The following is a 22,837-nucleotide window of genomic DNA, read 5'->3' on the forward strand; positions in this document are numbered from 1 at the left end:
TAAAGAATTAAAAGAATCTTAATTTGTTGTTTAAACAAAGAGCCAAATAAATAAACCCAATGGGAAATTTATAAAGTTTAAGAATTTTTCAATATAAATAAAGATTATGTCAAATGTCAGCAGGTTGTCAAAAGAACATTTGTTTTACTTTATAAAAATGTCAGAAAGTAGTGTCAATGGGAACGAAGGATTTTTGTTGCTTTAATACTTGATGAAGAGTTTATTTTCTCAAATTGTTTTTCAATATATTTCCATTAAATATATTTTTATTAAAATTAAAATGAATTAAATCGTCTGGCACATAAACAATTTATGAATCATTATTTTTAAGCAATGTTTTTTTTCGCAAAAAATAAAATTTGTTTGTTTTCATTATTTAAAAAAATTGAATAGATTTATAAAATAAAAACATTTCAAAAACAATAACTTTGTTATCCCATGTCCACGCTCTTCTTTAAAGTATCGGGATCAATTGTCTACCATCTTTTTAGACGAAACATTTTCCAATATATTCATATGACGCTCAAATAACAATTTTGAAATTCATTCATATATTTTAGCAGTGAGTTTTAATCTATCCAGGGAAATTATATTAAAGGCCTAAAAATAATTTTGAAAACCATTCTTAAAGCTAAGATATCGATGCAGCCGATACCCAAGAATTAAATCTTAATATTACATTAATCATTACAAAATGTGACTAATACACCGGAATTTATCGCCATATCAAAATCAACAAGTGTAACTAAATGAGATATTTTTAATTTATTTTCAAACAGAAACTCATAAATTAGGCTTGTAATAAATTTTCGCATAATTACCATATTTTTATTATTATTATTATTTATTTTAAAATAGTTGTTTTTTTCCTAATTTTCTCTCATTATTTATTTAAATGACTCATTCGCGTACAACTCATTAGTAATAGAGCCTCGCTATGGCCATAGAAAGAAAAATTATTACATTAAATTTTTAACATATTTTCTTTTGGCAAATTAATTAATTTTTTCGAAAAATCGTTTTCTTTTTTTTCTTAATATTTGTAAACAAAATTTTGTTGAAAATTTTTAAAAATAATTTTATTGCGAGCAGACGAAAAAAGACCTTAGACAGATGTTAGATGAGGCTGAAAAAAAAATAAATATATTTTTCTAAAATGTATTAAGGTGTGAAATGAAATTGAGCAGGATGCTGAGCAGAAAATTAACAAGAATTAACACGCAGCAATAGGCAAAAAGGCACGTATTATAGGAAAAGAAGATGAATTTTTCATCTTCGTTTCAAAGGCATTGATAGGCAAATAGAACTCTTATCAGCTTTTTTATTTTAGATAAAATTATTCGGAGAGCTAATTTGATATTTTTTCAGCTAGTGATCCTGAGAGAGTGAAACATTTGTTTGAAAGCAAGAGAGCAGTGGAGCCCTTTACGTAATACTTATGTCTGGTTTAGATAGATAGATAGATAGATAGATAGATAGATAGATAGATAGATAGATAGATAGATAGATAGATAGATAGATAGATAGATAGATAGATAGATAGATAGATAGATAGATAGATAGATAGATAGATATAGATAGATAGATAGATAGATAGATAGATAGATAGATAGATAGATAGATAGATAGATAGATAGATAGATAGATAGATAGATAGATAGATAGATAGATAGATAGATAGATAGATAGATAGATAGATAGATAGATAGATAGAGATAGATAGATAGATAGATAGATAGATAGATAGATAGATAGATAGATAGATAGATAGATAGATAGATAGATAGATAGATAGATAGATAGATAGATAGATAGATAGATAGATAGATAGGGATAGATAGATAGGGATAGATAGATAGATAGATAGATAGATAGATAGATAGATAGATAGATGATAGATAGATAGATAGATAGATAGATAGATAGATAGATAGATAGATAGATAGATAGATAGATAGATAGATAGATAGATAAATGGATAGATAGATAGATAGATAGATAGATAGATAGATAGATAGATAGATAGATAGTGATAGATAGATAGATCGATAGTAGCTCGCTCGATAGCTAGCTCGCTCGCTGCTTCTGCTAGATCGCTAGATGAGATAGCTAGCTCGTAGTCGCGTAGCTCTCGCTCTAGCTCTCCTAGCTGCTCGCTCCTGTCGCTCTGTAGCTCGATGCTAGCTCGATCGCTCGCTAGATCGCTAGATCTATCGCTTCGATTGAGCTCGATAGTAGATAGATCGATAGCTAGATAGATCGTATAGATAGATAGAAAACAACGTGTTGTGACTTTTTTGACTTTGATTCTTTGCCATGACTACTTCTCTAGGTTGTTTTGCCTAAAAATGTCCCCGTATCAATAATATGACAATTAGCGATCTCGATATTTAACCTATGTAAATTGATAAAATTAAATTTGAATGAAAAACATTCCATATGCCTTTCTATCTCCATTTCAATAAAAATTCATATAAAATGATGACAATAAATTCGAAATTTGCCTGATCATACAATCATAAACTTTACGATTAAAATTTTAGTTCAACTTTCGGTCAACATCAATTGAAAAAAAATTCGAAGAATTCGTTATTTTAAATAGAAAATCACACCAAGAAAGATGAAGGAAAAATTCTCACGAATGATTCATAACAACAGTCATTTTCACTTTTATTTTTATTTTTAAATACAAAATTTATATTTTCGTTTCTCTCTTTTTTTTTCTTGGATTTGTTAATGTTTATTTATTTGTTTTGGTGTTTTTAACATTTTAGGAAATTTTTCTAATAAAAACAACAAAAACAAAATTCTTTCTTTGTGGCTTTTTTGCTTTTATATTCGAATAGACACAAAGAGCATTTTACAATTTTTATTGAAAAATATTTAAAATAAACATGCAACATTTTTTGGCAAATAGATCGAATAGAAAAATTTGTCACGAGTTGTTTGTTAAAAATTTTTTGTCTTAATTTTTTTTTTTTTTTTTTGGGGACATTCCTCTGGGTTTTAACTTTTATATAAAAATTAAAAATATGAATGGTCCTTTTGAAAAATGTAAATTTGAAACTTAGTGCCATTTTACCGTCAAACCAAATGCAGAACAAAATAAACCTCAAAATTTAAAATTAATTTTGTTCACACGACTCAATGGCAAGAAATAAACAAATCGCGTCAATAGTCATGCTGACGCCGCCAATAAAAATTATTTATTATTTGCAACATTATTATTCATTTAAATTTGTTGTTGTTATTGTTTTTATGGTCTACTATAAACATTTAGCAAAAAAAAAACTACAAGGTTTCTCTTTATTTACTTTAGTATAAAACTAAAATTTCAGAGAATTTATACAATTTTGGAAGAAAATCCCAAAAAAAAAAACAAAACAAAATTTGCACAAAATTTATATTTCAGTTTAAGTTACAGTAATGGTCACAAGAGATCATGTAAAAGATTTAAGCCAGATATAAGCAAAGAGTTGACCTATGATCTTTTTCTCTGACATACAATACATATGTAGAGTCGAGCAAACAGAACAAGTCTGAAAGCTCATTTGTTATTCTCTGCCGATGCCTGATTTAAATCGGAAATGGGCGGAAAGGCATCCTATGATCGCCTATAGCCATTCAATAAACCATTACAATTATTTGTAATAGTATTGAAATTTTACTTGTAATGTGTAATTGACCAATAAAATACAATTCACTATAAATTTCAATACTTCCATTACCATTACTTGTAATTACTTGTAATTGGTTATTACTCAATTACACATTACAAATTACTGTAATTAGAAAAAGTTTAATTACAATAGCAAGCAAATGTAATTGAAAATATAATTATTACACCCCAAGACTGAAAAGTAATTGTAATTGATTATTGCTTAATTACACATTATAAATTATTGTAATTCGAACAACTTTAAACACAATAACAAGTAATTGTAATCGTTAAAGCGTTAATTACATTTACTTCAAATGTAATGTGATTGTATTTGAAAATATAAATTTCAAATTACAAATAATTGTAATTGATTATTGCTCAATGAAACATTTTAAATAATTGTAATTATAAAAACTTCAATTACAAGTAATTGTAATTGAAAATTATTACTATTATTACACTCCAAGCCTGACAAGTAATTGTAATTGAATATTACTAAATTAAACATTTTATATACTTGTAATTGGAAAAACTTCAATTACAAAAAAATGTAATCTTAATTTGCTACTACTTGAAATGTAATTGTAATTGAAAATATAATTTTAAGTAATTATTGCTTGAAATGTATTTATAATTGAAAATATATTCATCTACCCCAATTTTAACTAAAACCAGTCAGTGTTTACGACATTGTCTTGTGTAGATTACTTTACATTTTATTGATTACCAACCTATTGCGTTAAAAACATATTAATTATCAAGAAATCCCTAAAATAAAAAATTGTGTGTGTGTTTTAACATTTTAATTTACCTTTTTCTTCTAATCACATGCTAAAACACACACATCATTTTATTGAATATTTTGTCTAAATTAAAGAACATAAATTTTAGATCACCAAAAAAAAATTACCAGTTTTAGGAACTATGCCAAAAATATTGTGTTTTTAAACAAAAAAAAAAGTACAATATTTTATTTTGTAAAAAAAACGTTAGAAATAAAACACAATCATAATGGTGTAGGTTATGATCACCGATCTAGCACTAAATTTATGGCTCATCATTTAAACGTTCCCGTTTGAGGGTTTTCTCTCACACGCTCTTCCTCTCTTTTAATTTGTATAAAATCTCATTAGCAGACATGGAATAGTAGCAAGACTTTGAAATGATTGCCAACTATTCAAGTTTAGAGAATTATGTATCAAACATAAATATATTTAGTTTCATTTGGATAAAAGTTTCAATACAAATTGACATCAATTTTGATAAAAAATAGTCGAAATTCCAATATATTGTTGGAACATATTTGATATATCAGATTGGTATAACATTTCATCAACAAATTTTCAATTAGTCATTATTGTTGTCAATAAATGCCATTAGTACTTTATTTTCCAACCCTGCTCATTATTAGTTTGTTGTTTTTGTTCATATGTTTTTTTTTTAAAATACTCACCTACTCACTGCTTTTTAGCATTTGGGATTTTTTGGGATGCTGTTTTTCAGTTTTATAAAGATTTAACAATTTAGTACAATTTTATTGATGTTCGGGTTAATAGATTTTTGTGCTTAAAGCGTTTTTTTTTTTTTTTTTGCTTTTCTAATTTCTAACTATAAACAAATTAAAGGCAAATTTTAAATAAACACGTAATTTTGTTTTATTAAAAAGTTCTAAAATGAAAATCATGTTTTTTTTTACAAAAAAACATGACATATTAATTGTGAAAAGAAAAATGTTTAATTAAAAAACAATAAAAATAAAAAAAAATTACATAAAATTATTAAACAATTTGTTAAATCATTAATTACAGAAGATTATTTAATAATATTGAGAAAAGGAAATTTAAGAAAAAAAACTAAATCTATTTAATGGAAAACGTAAAACCTTAAAAAAAAACTGAAAACATATTGAAAAAATTAAAAAAAAACGGTTTTAAATTAATTATGAAACTAAATTTTTCTGCAAAAAAAATATTTTAAAATCTATATAAGTTAAACTTCATAAAGTTTTAAACTTGTTTAATTATAAAACGATTTTACAAAAAAAATAAAAAATTGTATTAAAAGTTTTATAGTTCTTTTATAAAAATGTGTGACTCTACTACAATATTGCAATCAAAACAGACGGATTTACACAATTGTTGGATTATTTACAGTAAGAATTGTTTTATAAATAAAGTAAAGTTTAAATATTAAATCCTAATATACTATATATTTATTTTTTAATCATTGTTTTAATATTTTTTTAATAATTAAAAAATTTTATAAAATAATAATTCAATTAATAATTCTATACATTTATGGAACGCAACGGTGTACACACTGACACTTTATTGTCTCTAAGTAATCAACTTGGTAGTAAGTTAAGCTTAAAACATAAACAACTACCAATTGATCCATCTATCTATCTATCTATCTATCTATCTATCTATCTATCTATCTATCTATCTATCTATCTATCTATCTATCTATCTATCTATCTATCTATCTATCTATCTATCTATCTATCTATCTATCTATCTATCTATCTATCTATCTATCTATCTATCTATCTATCTATCTATCTATCTATCTATCTATCTATCTATCTATCTATCTATCTATCTATCTATCTATCTATCTATCTATCTATCTATCTATCTATCTATCTATCTATCTATCTATCTATCTATCATCTATCTATCTATCTATCTATCTATCTATCTATCTATCTATCTATCTATCTATCTATCTATCTATCTATCTATCTACCTATCTATCTATCTATCTGTCTATCTATTTAGAAATTCCAGAAAGGAAGAATTTATTCCATTTTCGTATTTTTTTATGTTCTTATAACGTGAGAATCGATTCTCTTTAGTCCATCTAATGGTACTTTTTGAATTTTCTATCTTGACCAAGTGAGAATATTTAAAAATATTTTTTTTTCTAATTTCTCGTTCGTCAGGTGATAAAAGAGAATTGTTAGGGGGTTTTTGGAACTTTTGATAGTAGTTTTAGAATCTTATTATATACATATATAAATGAGTTGCGTTACTGACTGACTGATTCATCATCGCACAGCACAAATCTAGAATCATGAAATTTTGTTTAGAAGATGTGTTTTGGGTTATGTAGATCCTCTAAGGAGGGATTTTTGGTCATTTGTACATTTAGGGGTAAAAAAAGGAAAAAACGGATAAAACTGGTTCTCTTAATTATCTTATACAATATTAGCAATACAAGAAAAATTTTAAATGTTCCTTTATCTACTCTTAAAATGAGCAGATGGGTGTTTGGTACTTTTTTTTGAAATTCGTACTTATAAGGGGTGAAAATGTGTAACAAAGGTGATATTGGTACCTTTTTTTGGCATGTTTTAAATTTTTAACTAATAAACTTAATAACATTTTTGTAAATATTTTGGATATACAGTGGCGGCCATGAGGTTAGCACATTTGGTATCTGTTAAATATAAAATCAAATATTTCCTATAGTTCTTAACTTTTTTAACAAATTCTTTTTTATGCGTAACACATGTCCTTCGAGGATCACGACACATTACATTTTGTTCCACTACTTTGTTGCATATAGATTTTTTTCTTTCCAAAGTACATCTACCCCCAAAAAAATCTGGACATAAGTTTAGCACAAAATAAAAAAAATCATTAAAAAATTAAAAATAAAGCAAAGAAACCGGATAAATTTATGTAATTGCACTTAAAATTTTATATTTTGTAGAATAGTTGCACATTTTGATAACATAATTTCTTCTCCTGGACATAATCTTCACCAGTACACACTAGAAATTTCATGACATAAATTTTAACTTTCAGCCCATAAATAGGCAAAATTCTTAGGAATTTGTGTTTTATTTGTTGCACCATTTCGTTTAATATGTTCCCTATTGGATTGGGATCTAGAAATTATTCTGGTCGCTGCAAACATGTCAATCTCGCTCGCTTCCAAGAAGCTCCTCTCTGTACTTTTAACATATTTTGGGTCATTGTCGACCAAAAAACGCCATTTAACTGAACTTTTGTCCACTAATTTTTTTACTAAAATATTTAACAGTCTATTTTGATAGTCATACTGATCCATTTGTGCATCCACCTTGCGTATAAAACCTCCACTACGCCCGGAAAACGCCTCCGAATTCGTCATATTTCACCCATTGTGTTTTATGGTTTTAAATGTACACTTTGGTTGTTGCTGCATGTTTGGAGTACAGCATAATTACATTTTTCCATCAAATTTGATCCTATTAATCTTCAACTAGTATCCTCCAATCATGCAGATAAAGCTAAAGTGTTCCAGAGAAATCATATATCACAATAGGGGGAAATTTCATGGTATTCATTGCATTTTCTTGGCGTGCTGTTGGTCCTATATTGATGTTGGATGCAGAAATGGATCCGTATGACTATCAAAATAGGATCTTAAATAATTTATTAAAAAAAATCGGAGGACAAAGATGGCGTTTTTTGGTCGACATCGACCGTAAATATGCTAAAAGTGCTGAGATGAGCTGCTTGGAAGCGAGCGGGATTGTCATGTTTGCAGTGCCCAGTATATTTTCTCGATTCCAATTCAATAGAGAACATATAACATGATATGGACCAACAAATAAAAGCAGAAATCACCAAGAATTTTGCCAATTTATGGGCTGAAAGTTAATATTTATGTCATGAAATTTCTAGAGGGTTCTGGTGAAGATTATGTCCAGGAGGAGAAATGATATTATCAAAATCTGCAACTATTCCACAAAATATAAAATTTTAAGTGCAATAAGATAAATATAGCCGGTTGTTTTGTTTTATTTTTAATTTTTTAATGATTTTTTAATTTTGTGCTAAATTTATGTCCATATTTTTTTGGGGGTAGATGTACTTTGGAAAGAAAAAAATCTACAGTGTCTCTCATAAGTATTCGAATTTAGGTAAACTATGAAAAGAAACTAAATTTAATAATATATTTTGTGTGCAAAAAAAAAAATTAATTTGTTATATTGTCTAGACAGTCCTTAGGTTTGATATCACGCTTTTTAAAACTTGAAAAATTTACATTTACTTAAATTAATTTAGCTTTTTTTAAAAAAGTCCATAAAATTGCCTCACAAAAGTATACGAATTTTTCCTGTTGTTCATATTTGAGCATATTATACGAAACACAAATTTTAGAATCGACTGGTTTTTATGCTTTAAATTATTTTAGGGGGTTACTATCAACCGAAATGATATATTTTTGGCCCATTTGGTCCACAATTTTTGGGGATTTGTACCCTCTTTTTATGTAATACCATTAAAATGGCGATTTTTGGCAATATTTGTAGTATTTTCTCTTTTTTTCCAGAGATAAGACCAAAGTTTGATATTGGGATTTAATAGACCCCTTGGAGTATCTAAAAATAGCATTTTTTGTTACAAAAATCTGTATTTAAACGATCCAAGATATATTATTGATATCATTATTCTGTCGCTAATTCAATATATTGGAACTTAAGTCCATTTTCATAATACTAGGGTAAAAAATTTTCGGGGAAAGTTTTCTTGTATATATTCTTGTAGATATCAGCTTTTATATATTTTAAGTTTTCAATGTATTGTGGAAGTGTACAACTCCAAAGCATGCCTCGAAGAAACACCATTCAATGGTAGTATCATTATTTTTATATACCAATGACCTCCAGGCTACATGCCACTATATCATTATGGTCTAACTCAAAAATATCGATATCTGTTTAAATATTGATTACTATGATCAAAATAAACCCAAAATTTTGGACTTACATTGTTATTGTAATGGGCAACATAAGCGTGAAAGTTACGAATAGTAAAAACTCAAATCTACTGTATAGGATGACGTTTTGTTAAGGCATGTTTTGGAGTTGTATACCGATATAATGTATTGAAAATTTAAAATATATTAGTGCTAATATGTACATGAATGTATACTAGCCAACTTTGTCGGAAAATAACGACCCTAGTGGTAAGAAAAGGGACTTAAGATCCATACAATTCAATTAGAAACAGAAGAACGATACCAAAAATACATCTTGGAACTTTTAAGTACAGATCCTTATAACAAAAATTATTATTTTTAGATACCTCAAGGGGTGTATTAAATCCCAATATTAAAGTTTGGGTTTACTTCAGAAAAAAAGGAAACAAAAATTTGCAAATATGGTAAAAAATCGCCATTTTAATGATATTACATGAAAAGATGGTACAAATGCTCCAAAATTGTGGAACAAATGGGCCAAAAATATATAATTTCGGTCGATAGTAACCCCTTAACACAATTTTAAGCAAAAAAACACTCGATTATAAATTTTGTGTTTCGTATAATATGGTCATATATGAAATACAAGAAAAATTCGAATACTTTTGTGAGGCAATTTTATGGACTTTTTTTAAAAAAAGTTAAATCAATTTAGGTAAATGTAATTCTTCCAAATTTTAAAGAGTGTGATATTATACCTTAGGACTCTCTAGACAATATAAGAAATTTAAATATTCATTTCACAAACAAAAAATATTATTAAATTATGTTTCTTTTCAAAGTACAACCAAATTCGAATACTTATGTGATACACTGTATATGCAACAAAGTAGTGGAACAAAATGTAATGTGTCGTGATCATCGAAGGACATGTGTTACGCATAAAAAATAATTTGTTAAAAAAGTTAAGAACTATAGGAAATATTTTATGTTATAGGCAACATATACCAAGTGTGCTAAAATCGTAGCCACCACTGTATGTATCTTTGAAAATTATGAGACACCTGTTTCGTAGTTTTTTAAAATTCAGTCCTTTTTGGATGTAAAAGGGAGAAAACTTTGGTACTTTTTTTAGCACATTAAGAAAACTTTTTCGACTTATTGTCCCAATATTTAGAAATAAAAGCATTCATTTTCTATAAAAGTAATAAAAATTGTGTATGTATTTAATTTTGTTTAGGGTAGCGCAGCACCCAGGGTATTCTAGTTGTTCATAAAAACAAGAACAAGAAATTCCATAGTAACATAAAAAAAAGTACTTTTTTACACAAAAAATTATCTAAAAACACAAAAACAGAAATATAGAGAGTTTTTGTGGTGGCGTTAAGGTACTATCTTCTAAAACTAGTTTTTAAGGTAACGAAATACCCCGGGTTCGCTTGATTTAATCCTAAAGTATTTAAAAACATTGGACTTACTGCGAACAACACATATTTATTTTAATACAATTAATAAAATATTGAAATATTAATGTTATTTTCCCTTTTTATTTCAGCTAAAAGTGATGGCAAAGAAATAAAGCCCATAATAAACACAACAGAAACTCTTAATCCCAATATTGGCAACAATGAAACAGGGGACACCGATCCCGATGAAGATGAAGATAATGGACAGTCGTGGCATGAAATGTTGGATCCAGAACTACAACCCGAACCACCTATACCAGATAATCAAGAATCACAAGAAATCTATGCCGATCATAGTCGTTTAGCCAAAGAATATTTAAGAGTAGAAACGAAATTATATTTTTCACAAGAATTAAGAACGAAAATATTGCAACAAATGGACCCAGAAGAAAAAAGGGAAAAGGAGGAATTGTTGCAGAAGTTAAAAGATAAAGTAAGTTCTTTATAGTAAACTTAAAAGTAACATTAAACATTTATAATTGAATTGTTTTTAATTACAGGAAGAGCTGCTGGAACTCTATAATAATCTTAAGAGTGCCCGACAAATGACTGAGGAACCCAATCGTATGGATTATAATAACCAATACAATAATGAGTTAGTACCCGATGACAGTTGGGTGGTCATCAATAGTAATAATCAAAATTCGTAGTATAGAATTATTAATTAAGCATAGTTGTTTTTATAAGTTTGTTTAAGAATTTGTATTAAGATTTTCAAGAGTGAATGAGTTCTTGTTCAAAATTTTAGTTTACGTTTTATTTTATTATTATTTTTGTATTATTTCTGTATAGTGTAATAATGTTTGAATGTGATCTCAGGTTTTAAGAAATTTTAATTAATTTAAATTCGTTTTTTTATGATTTTAGGACGTTATTCTAATTTCCTGTTTGTTTTCTTTTAATTTTTAATTATAAGAAACTATTATTAAGTTAAAAGTCAAGCTATTTAATTTATATTACAATAAAATAAACGTAGAATGTAAAAGATTTAAAAAATCTAAACAATATTTGTTGGAAGTTTTTTATTTAATTTTGAATTTAACAAAATTCTATTATGAAACTTAAGTTTTTAGGATTTTTAGAAAAAGTATAGTGATTGCAAAATTTTTATTAGAATTGCAAAATTTCTAAATTTTATAAGAATTTCGAAATTTTATATTAAAATTTAAAGAAAATTAAAAAAATAAAAAAATCGAATGTGAAAAAGCAAACGAGTTGTAGGCGATTTACCAAATGGTTTCTTTTTATTGCTGTTTGATAAATAAAATAAAAATAAATGCATTTTCTATCTGGCTGTAACAATTATATTAAATTATTAACACACTGTATACAACAACATTTCTATACAGTTTTTTTTTTTTTTTAATAAAATTGTATTAAAAATTTAGCTATTTAGCGCTTAAAGACAAATATTAAACTTAAAATGAAATATTTCTTCTACATCTTTATCACAATAACGAAGAGGTAAAGATTTGTTTAAGGATTTGTGGTAAAGTTGAGACATCCATGCAAACGTAACTGTGACCGGCAGGCATTTGGGCGTTTATGCTGTAATTAAAACAAAATTTTTAAATAAGATAAAAACGCATAAAAGTTTAAACTACTTACACATCAGCCTCCTCCGCCAAACTGCCGATGAAAATAACATGCCCTTTGACCTTTGGTTCACCATTCATTAAAGCCTTAGCAAAATCTTTGGGATTAATGCCATATCTCGATAGATTTGCATCACTCAATACCACCACAATGGAATTATCATAATCTTCTTCGGCTAAAGTATTAACCGCTTCTTTGGTAGCCTTTACAGTACTATCACCTGACCAACAGAATTGTGAATGAGCATGCATCATGCGTATTGTCTCGAAACGTTCCTTATCGGTGCGTGGTGGACTGCCGGCATTGATGAAGGGTATTTCATAGCCTTCACCACTGTGACCGACAATATCGTAAACGATTTTCTTTTCATAACCCTCAAAGGCTTCCATTACCATGACCACAGCCTCTAACTCACGATCTAAACGTCCATCATAGCCATTGAAACGATACATGGAACCGGAAACATCTACCACCAATTTAAGACGATTTGGTTTTTCTTGTATATGATCAGCCCAGGGATTGGCATCTGCTCGACGTCGATAGATGTTTTTCTCTCCGGTTATACCTTCAATCAAACGGGTATCATCTAGTTCACCATGAGTTTGATACTTTTGCCATTGTCGCTCCTTGCTCTTGGTTTGCATGGCATCTAAAACAGCCTTTAATTGTTGCACCTGTTTGCGTATAGGTTCACTAAACTGGGCGTAAAGCGAATGATCATGAGCCGACATTCTTATTTCTTTTAATTTCTCCTCAAATGCTTTACGATTCATTTCGCGTGCCGCTTTTTTCACTTCCTCTGGTATATCGTCTTTTTCTTCATCCGAAAGTTGATGCACCTTATGGCCAGCATCTAAACGAAAAGGACCTCCCTTACCTCCCAAGCCGGCGGTATCTCGACCACCACTTCCACCAGCCCAAGTATTGCCTCCCACATGAGGCTCATTTTTTGGATCTACTTTGCCGTATTTTGGTCCAGAAACACCTAAACCACTTTTGCGGTTGACAGTCAATTGTATTTCCTTCTTTTTGCGCAAAGCAAACAATTCATTGCGTGCATAAGCTTCTATGGGTAGACCATGTTTAGCCAACACCCCGGTAACTTGTTCTAAAGCTTCAGGTTGGTATTTATCGAAATCCAAAACATTACCCACCAATTCGGACATATTTTCATTGGGATATTTTTCCAAATGTTTTACAATATTCACTACTTCTCTAGTAGAGTAAGGATAGTTCAGTAAACCTTCATCAGCCATTTGTCTCAACTCTCCAAAGGCATTTACCAAAGTGGCCAAAGTTTTCTTAGGTACCGAAGGACCATATTGTTGCAGTAAAAAGATTTCCGAATCAGGTGAGGGATTATCGACGGCATGACAACTGAAAACATCTCCCAAGGAGGCAAAGAAATCATTACCCAAGAAGGGGAAACCAGGACGATTGGCCAATACTATAACACGGAAGTTGGGGTGGGTTTCTATAATCTCCTGTGCAGGATTTTCCTCCAGAGCCGATTCCTTGTCACCAGGTGCTACAATTTTACGACCATCAGACAGCATCATTTCACCACTTTCCACCAGGGTCCTCAAAATACAGGTGACATTAACGGGAGCCTTGTCAGCCTCATCGATAACCAAGATATGACCAGTTTTGACAGCCTTTACTAAAGGACTGTCTTCATACACCACCTGGCCGTCGCGCAAAGTAGACTGCACCGTCAAGCTGTGCACTGTGGTGTCTCTATGCAGTTGCAAATACTCACGTGGCTTATTCATCAATTGCAGCAATTTGTCAATGAGTTTATTTTTACCCACACCCTGATTGCCCACCAACAACAAATGGTCGCCTATAAGGAAATCTTGCAAGAGACGTTCGAGTAAAGCCACATGTTGAGGCATTTCATAGAACAAAGTACTGGGCACTTTGGACTCTTCACTAGCCTCCACCAGTTTCATTTCTGTGTTGCCAATTTTCAAAATATTATTTTCCACGGAAATCTTTCTACGTCCGGTAAGTTTGCCAGTTTCTGGTTCTATACCAGCCTGACGTATGGCATTTTCCAAAGCAGCTCTGGGTAGAGCGGGCATAAACTTTGTTAAGAAAGTGTTTTGTATAATTTCATAAACATCCGTGGGATAAGAAGACATGCGGCGGGCAATTTTCAATAGCTGTCGGGTGGACAAAGTACCTGACAGATTTTGTAACGTAGCATCCGAAGAGTCTCTTAAAATATGAGACAATTGTATTACTTTATGAATACTATCATCGATATTACCATAAAGTTTCTTCATAATCTCAAATTCCTCCGATTGCTGTAGAGGTCTAACCTCCAAGTACAAAAAAAGACTCAACATTTCAGGAGTCAACCAATTTTGAGCGGTTGTATTGGGATTGGGTGGTTCGGCCAAGGCAATGATTCTAAAACTGTCATGAATCTTTAAAATACCCTTTTCAGCCAATTGTAGTTTAGTGAAACCCTGCTGCAACAAAGCCTCATAACGTTCTCCACTCAATAGGGTGGTGCCATCACACAATTGCAATTCACGATCATGTATAAGACGCTGCAGAACCGTCACAGTACTTTTATGCAAACGGTGTATACCATTTAGTAAAGCTACTGAACCATTTTTGGCAGCTCTCACCAAAGGAGAATCTCTCCACACAGTATCACCCTCAGCAGTGGTAATACGTTGCTGAACCAAATCTCTAGAAGTCATATCCTCAAAAAGCACCATGGGTTCCAGTGACTGCTGCAATAGTTGCATAAGATGTTGTGTCAAAGTATATTTACCCACACCTTTCTGACCCATTAGGCAGACATCGCCCACACTAACGGCTTGTATCATTTGTGCCAAAACATTACGTTGATGATCCAGATCTACAAATTCTTTTTGTTTTTGATTCACCGTAACATGATGACCACCGGGTATCGTTACCGTTACATCATCAAGTTTAAATTCTACTAAATTATTGGCGGAATCTTTATCCACTTTTTGGCTAGAAATCTTTTTAACAGCTTTTGAGGGTACGGTGGAAATGTTAAACGATTTCAGCAGATTAGCTATGCGTGTTTGTTGTTCCTTTTTCAGCGAAGTTTGGTAGGGATACAGGCGTATTAAAGCATCGTGTAGAGATAAATTAGGATTGACATTCTAAGGGAAGAATACAAATAATTTGTAGGAATTTCTTTCTGAAAATATGTATTTTTTCTTACCATCATTTTAGCTACTGAAGGCAGATTATCTAAGGGAAAATCTGGTAGATTGGCGGAAGAGTCAGCCAACTGCACAGCCAAACCAAAAGATAAAAGACTTTTTAAGTTTTCCACAGGTACATTGGGAGCACGGGAGCTTAGGTCCACAAGCATTTCCTGGAATTATAAAACAACATTCAATTTTATATTTATAGGAAATTTTCGATAAATTTCATTTTTATAGGAAATTTTTGATAAATTTCATTTTTATAGGAAATTTTCGATAAATTTCATTTTTATAGGAAATTTTCGATAAATTTCATTTTTATAGGAAATTTTCGATAAATTTCATTTTTATAGGAAATTTTCGATAAATTTCATTTTTATAGGAAATTTTCGATAAATTTCATTTTTATAGGAAATTTTCGATAAATTTCATTTTTATAGGAAATTTTCGATAAATTTCATTTTTATAGGAAATTTTTGATAAATTTCATTTTTATAGGAAATTTTTGATAAATTTCATTTTTATAGGAAATTTTTGATAAATTTCCTATTTAAAGGAAATTTACGATAAATTTCCTATTTAAAGGAAATTTACGATAAATTTCCTATTTAAAGGAAATTTACGATAAATTTCCTATTTAAAGGAAATTTACGATAAATTTCCTATTTAAAGAAAATTTACGATAAATTACTTTTATTAGAAATTTTCGATAAATTTAATTTTATAGCAAATTTTCGATAAATTTGCTATTTAAAGGAAATTTACGTTTTTAGGAAATATACTATAAATTACTTTTATAGGAAATTTTGCTATAAATTTTCGACAAATTTATTTTTTATTTCATTTTAAGGAAATTTTTCGATAAATTTCCCTTTATCGAAATTTCGTTAAATTTCATTTTTATAGCAAATTTTCGATAAATTTTCTATTTAAAGAAAATTTACGATAAATTACTTTTATAGGAAATTTTCGATAAATTTCATTTTATAGCAAATTTTCGATAAATTTCCAATTTAAAGGAAATTTACGTTTATAGGAAATATACTATAAATTACTTTTATAGGAAATTTGCTATACATTTTCGACAAATTTATTTTTATTTCATTTTAAGGAAAATTTTCGATAAATTTCCCTTTTATAGAAAATTTTTAATCAAAATCCATCAGAATCACTCACCTCAAACGAAAAATGTGAAACATTACGCGATTGGAAACGTGATCTGAGAGGAGGATCCAACGGAGTACCCTTATACTTATGAGTAGGACAGCCCAAAGCCACAACACGGAAATCTTCAGAGACACGTAAAAGACCCCAAGACTCCAATTCTTCTTTTGAATAAGTCTATAAATTAAAACAGCATTAAAAAAACTACGAAAAAGAAAAACAGAACCACTCACCTCTAATAACTTATCATAACGTTCGGGAGCCATTAGAAATTTACCATTTTCCAAATGCATTTCACGATTCTCCAGCAAATTATTTAAAATGGGCAAAACATTACGTTCAGCATGTTCTACACCATCTAAAACCAAAACACGACCATTCACAGCAGCACTAACAGCGCACTAAAAGAATATACACATTATAAAGAAAAGTTCAAAGTTCACTTGACCACCTACTTGATCATAATAGACAGCCGCCTTATTTTTAATCTCACGTCTCTGTTTCAAATCACTTTCGGTGGTATCACGACTCAAGGCAATATATTCCAGCTCCCGCTGAGTCAATTCTAAAAATTGCATGGCCAATTGTCTTCTCAAGGGACCAGGTTGACCCAAAAGAAACATGTCTTGTTTCAACGTATCCTTTTGCAGCATCCAACGCAGATGATGCAAAGCAGATTGAGTCAACTCCATAGAACCATCTTCAGCATATTGCACTAAAAAATAAAACTTTAGTCATCTCTTTAAAACCTCGAAAGCAAACTCACCATATTTTTGTGGCACTAATTCCGGATTTTTTGGTAATTTTATACTTTTTGTTACATCACCAATTGTTATAGACTCACTGTCTTCTGAAACTTTTGTCGCATAGAATTTCGTATAAACAGGTACAAATTGTCGAGTTTTTAAAACATTTCGATTATTTATTATATTATTTGTAGTTCTATTTATTAATCTTAAAGGTATAATCATGTTTAATTTTACTTTTTTTAAATTTTATTTACAAAATTAATCGAAAATGTGAACACAAAATTAAAAATAATAGAAATTTTGCACTAACAACAAGAACAATAAAAAAAACACAACCACTTCTCCACCACACTATTGAATGAAAACAAAACACGCGATAGTAGTAAAATGAGAGAGAGAGCGTGTTTAGTGTTTTGATTAGAAATAACAACAACTACAGCTGTTTATATTTAACAGCTGCTTAATATGAAGAGTTGTATTTTATCGTACTAAATATAGTATAACAATATATTTAAAAAAGTAGTTTATTTTATATTTATTATTTAAAACGTTAGATTTAAATAACGCAATTATAAGTTAAATTTTAATTAAAGAATAGTGTTATGGGAACTATTTAAAGTGTGAGAATAAATAAGTGTTAATATTCGTAATTTATAAAAAATATGACGATACTACTCGTTCTTTTATTATTTAAACATTATTTTCCAAAACTTTATTTTTGAATTCAACTAAAATAAATTCAGATTCGATTTTAGTTTTTTAATATTCTAACCCTGCACTAATTGACACCATCCCGCACACGCGTGTACAGTGTACTCCTAGTACTCAAAAGACTAGAACTGATCCAGAACTAATTCAAATATGTGGAAAAAACATACTCCATTTAACACTGAGATGTAATAGGTGAGAACCACGTAATTCATTCATGCATTACATCAGAGTAATCACAAAACAACTCCGTTGCTAAAATTATGATCCGTAAGTTCCTATCCCTATGGACCATGTTGTTAAAACAAAATATGATCCATGTTTGCATTACATAGGACTACTAAGTGGATCATGTACTCCAATAAAGTTTTCAGGGAAATAAATAATTAAGAATTATTAAAGTCATGTCAATTTCAATCAAAACTCGCTAAAAAAAATTATTTATAAGTCAATTTTGGCCGATTAAGACATTTTGTTTGGGGCTGGTGTCAAATATAGGCCGATCACTTCCAAAATCAGTAGTTTTTGGAGAGAAAAGAAAGGAAGGTCCGGTTGTGTGGGGGCCAAGTGAAATAATGGTCAGATTTCAACCATTTTCAATAGCCCTGTGCCGAAATGGGCACGTGTGGGCCCAATTTTATCAATATACATACATATGTTGGAAATTGCGTCTTGTCCTTTGCGGAAAGGGTTTACATGGACAGCCAGCCGGACTGAGGAAACGATTCTGAATCGGTTGTTATACTTTGTAGGTAGGATAGAACTAATAATTTTGTGCGCTATAACCTCTCCAATTAGTTAGTTAGCTAGTTAGCTAGCGAGTTAGTTAGTTAGTTAGTTAGTTAGCGAGTAGTTAGTTAGTTAGTTAGTTAGTTAGTTAGTTAGTTAGTTAGTTAGTTAGTTAGTTAGTTAGTTAGTTAGTTAGTTAGTTAGTTAGTTAGTTAGTTAGTTAGTTAGTTAGTTAGTTAGTTAGTTAGTTAGTTAGTTAGTTAGTTAGTTAGTTAGTTAGTTAGTTAGTTAGTTAGTTAGTTAGTTAGTAGTAGTTAGTTAGTTAGTTAGTTAGTTAGTTAGTTAGTTAGTTAGTTAGTTAGTTAGTTAGTTAGTTAGTTAGTAGTTAGTTAGTTAGTTAGTAGTTAGTTAGTTAGTAGTTAGTTAGTTAGTTAGTTAGTAGTTAGTTAGTTAGTTAGTTAGTTAGTTAGTTAGTTAGTTAGTTAGTTAGTTAGTAGTTAGTTAGTTAGTTAGTTAGTTAGTTAGTTAGTTAGTTAGTTAGTTAGTTAGTTAGTTAGTTAGTTAGTTAGTTAGTTAGTTAGTTAGTTAGTTAGTTAGTTAGTTAGTTAGTTAGTTAGTTAGTTAGTTAGTTAGTTAGTTAGTTAGTTAGTTAGTAGTTAGTTAGTTAGTTAGTTAGTTAGTTAGTTAGTTAGTTAGTTAGTTAGTTAGTTAGTTAGTTAGTTAGTTAGTAGTTAGTTAGTTAGTAGTTAGTTAGTTAGTTAGTAGTAGTTAGTTAGTAGTTAGTTAGTTAGTTAGTTAGTTAGTTAGTTAGTTAGTTAGTTAGTTAGTTAGTTAGTTAGTTAGTTAGTTAGTTAGTTAGTTAGTTAGTTAGTTAGTTAGTTAGTTAGTTAGTTAGTTAGTTAGTTAGTTAGTTAGTTAGTTAGTTAGTTAGTTAGTTAGTTAGTTAGTTAGTTAGTTAGTTAGTTAGTAGTTAGTTAGTTAGTTAGTTAGTTAGTTAGTAGTTAGTTAGTTAGTTAGTTAGTTAGTTAGTTAGTTAGTTAGTTAGTTAGTTAGTTAGTTAGTTAGTTAGTTAGTTAGTTAGTTAGTTAGTTAGTTAGTTAGTTAGTTAGTTAGTTAGTTAGTTAGTTAGTTAGTTAGTTAGTTAGTAGTAGTTAGTTAGCACGGGCTAGTTCTAATTTTTTTAACTTTAATAAATGTTTCTTTTACCTTAATCCTTTTACAATTAAGCGAAATATTGAAAATATGAAGTGATAACATAATATTCGTAAAATATCAACATAACAAAATTTTGATAAGAACTAAAATTGCATAACTTAATAATAACTTTAAATACATATATTAAGGAAAAAAGAACTTTCCAGGAAAAATATGATAAAAACATGATTAAAAATAAAATTTTCAAATGAAATGCCACAAATGTTTTATATAAATACATATATGTATAAATAAATACCTTCAATTATAATAAAATATTAAATAAACATAATTTCATTTTTGCTTATAAATATTTAGTTTGTTTTGAAATTTATATAAAAAAAAAACCCATAAATATCGTGAGAAATTCTTGAGTAATGAAATATGTATATAAAAAAATAAAAACAACAAAAATTAATTAAAATATAAAAAAATACATAAAATAAGTGCAAGTTTATTTACGGTGACAAAAAAATTTGAAAAACGCAATAAATTTTATACACTTAAACAAATAGCTATTGTAAAATGGAAATTTTGAAATATGAATATGAAACAGACCAGCTGATCACCGCTGAGAACTTGCTTTTGGCGTCTCGATTTTTATAAATTTTTCATATTAAAATTAAGAACAGTTTTTAGACATGATCACTTTTTCTACATTTTTTTTTTACACAAATCCAAATTATTTTAAATCCGCTGGCACCTTCAGCTACAAGTTCAATGTTCCAGATTAGAACTTAAAACATTAGAACAAAAAACATGAGTGTAAGAGACTTCAATGTTATTTTTTATTTATTTAAATTCTTATTTTTAGTTTTTAAAATTGTATATCAAAATTGTTTACAAAAAACTAAAAAGGAAATAGTAATAATATGTAAATGTTTATTCCAAAACTTTAAGTAGTTCAAGTACGAATTCTATATATTTCTTCCGGTGTATTAAATATTTATGCAATAGTATTTAAAAATTACAAAATAATATAAAAATAAATTGTGTAAATTGTATCTTGCTAAATAAAACCAGAGCTAATAAAGAAATTAATCTAAAATCTGTAACCGTTATAAAAAAAAATATTGGAAAAAGATAACTGTATCAATAAGATTGGAAATGTTGTTATTGAATATTGAATATAATTACTTTGTTTAGAACTTTTTTTTCAAATTTATATAGGGAAATTTAAATTATATAAAGGCAACAAAAGTTATATGACGGATTATTTTAGAATTATTTATAAAAGTTCATTTAATTGCAATTTGAATAATATATTTGTCAATTTGTTTATAAATTAATACTTTCGAGAGCATTATTTTTGTATACGTAAGTTTTCTTTATGTTTGAATGACAATTATTGCTTTAAAGAAGTAAATCTTTTAAATTTCTGTTTAACATTATGAAGTTGATAAGAAACTAAAAAATATATAAAACATAATTGAGAATAAATTCCCACAGAACCCAACCGTACAGTGAAGTACAAAACATATTTCATTTTGTTATTTATTCTTTTTAGAGAAATGTCTCCAATTGTTTACTAGGATTGATCCTAAACATTGGCTTAGAAACACTTTTTGGTATCTCTGATAGACTAGTCAAAAGAGAAGAGTACATATTTTATGGACAGATTAGTCCCTATACTAGTTCGTATAATAGTCAATATACCAGTAAATAGACTTGTCAATAAAATAGTCAATAGACGAGTCCATAGACAAGCTCAATACAAGTTCAAGTTAATATAACAGTAAATAGTCTACAGACTAACATTACTCCATAGTGCAGACCAGTCAATAGATTAGTCCATAGACTAGTCAATAGTCTAGTCAATAGATTAGTCCATAGACTAGTCAGTTAACAAGTCCATAGACTTACCAATAAACTAGTCAACACCCTAAATAATTGACTATTTAATCTACAAGTCCATGGGCTGTTCACTTAACTTAACTAGTAAATAAACTAGACAATATTCTAGATAAGTCCATAAACTAGGCTATTTTCTAGTCCATAGGCTAATAAACAAACTAGTTAGTAGTCTATATAATACACATAGACTAGTCAATAGTCTGGATATTAGGTAAGTCCATAGACAGGGCAATATACTAGTCAACAGACTCGTCCATAGGCTAATCGATAAACGAGTCCAGATAACAGACAAGTCGATAGACTAGTCCATAGAGTAATGCATAGACTAGACAATAGTCTAGTAAATAGTCTTGTAAATAGTCTAGTGAATAATCTAGTGAATAGTCTAGTGAATATACAGTGAATAGTCTACTGAATAGTCTAGTGAATAGTCTACTGAATAGTCTAGTGAATAATCTAGTGAATAGTCTAGTGAATAGTCTACTGAATAGTCTAGTGAATAATCTAGTGAATAGTCTAGTGAATAGTCTACTGAATAGTCTAGTGAATAGTCTAGTGAATAATCTACTGAATAGTCATAGTCTAGTCATAGTCTAGTCATAGTCTAGTCATAGTCTAGTCATAGTCTAGTCATAGTCTAGTCATAGTCTAGTCATAGTCTAGTCATAGTCTAGTCATAGTCTAGTCATAGTCTAGTCATAGTCTAGTCATAGTCTAGTCATAGTCTAGTCATAGTCTAGTCATAGTCTAGTCATAGTCTAGTCATAGTCTAGTCATAGTCTAGTCATAGTCTAGTCATAGTCTAGTCATAGTCTAGTCATA

At 29.0% G+C, this 22,837-nt stretch overlaps 2 protein-coding genes across 2 annotated transcripts in view; one reads left to right on the top strand and one right to left on the bottom strand.

Annotated features, from left to right (window-relative positions):
- The window catches only part of LOC119605981 (mitogen-activated protein kinase kinase kinase 7-like), a 27,007-nt gene extending 15,184 nt beyond the window's left edge, over positions 1 to 11,823 (top strand). The window contains exons 6-7 of the mRNA XM_037959339.1: positions 10,914 to 11,257; positions 11,325 to 11,823. Of these exons, the coding sequence (XP_037815267.1) occupies positions 10,914 to 11,257; positions 11,325 to 11,474 (494 nt within the window). The 3' untranslated portion in view covers positions 11,475 to 11,823. The remainder of the gene's footprint in view (positions 1 to 10,913; positions 11,258 to 11,324) is intronic.
- Positions 11,824 to 12,044: 221 nt separating this feature from the next.
- LOC119605977 (von Willebrand factor A domain-containing protein 8) lies at positions 12,045 to 17,895 on the bottom strand. The gene is made up of 7 exons (XM_037959336.1): positions 17,548 to 17,895; positions 17,237 to 17,496; positions 17,015 to 17,182; positions 16,794 to 16,958; positions 15,632 to 15,787; positions 12,433 to 15,569; positions 12,045 to 12,372 (listed from the first exon to the last, which is right to left on the bottom strand). The coding sequence occupies exons 1-7, from the start codon at positions 17,750 to 17,752 to the stop codon at positions 12,273 to 12,275; spliced, it is 4,191 nt and encodes a 1,396-aa protein (XP_037815264.1). The 5' UTR covers positions 17,753 to 17,895; the 3' UTR covers positions 12,045 to 12,272.
- Positions 17,896 to 22,837: the final 4,942 nt, after the last annotated feature.

This window comes from Lucilia sericata, unplaced genomic scaffold (genome assembly GCF_015586225.1).
Source record: "Lucilia sericata isolate MDLA Ls3-8-SP2 unplaced genomic scaffold, ASM1558622v1 Contig000544F_arrow, whole genome shotgun sequence".
NCBI lineage: Eukaryota > Metazoa > Arthropoda > Insecta > Diptera > Calliphoridae > Lucilia > Lucilia sericata.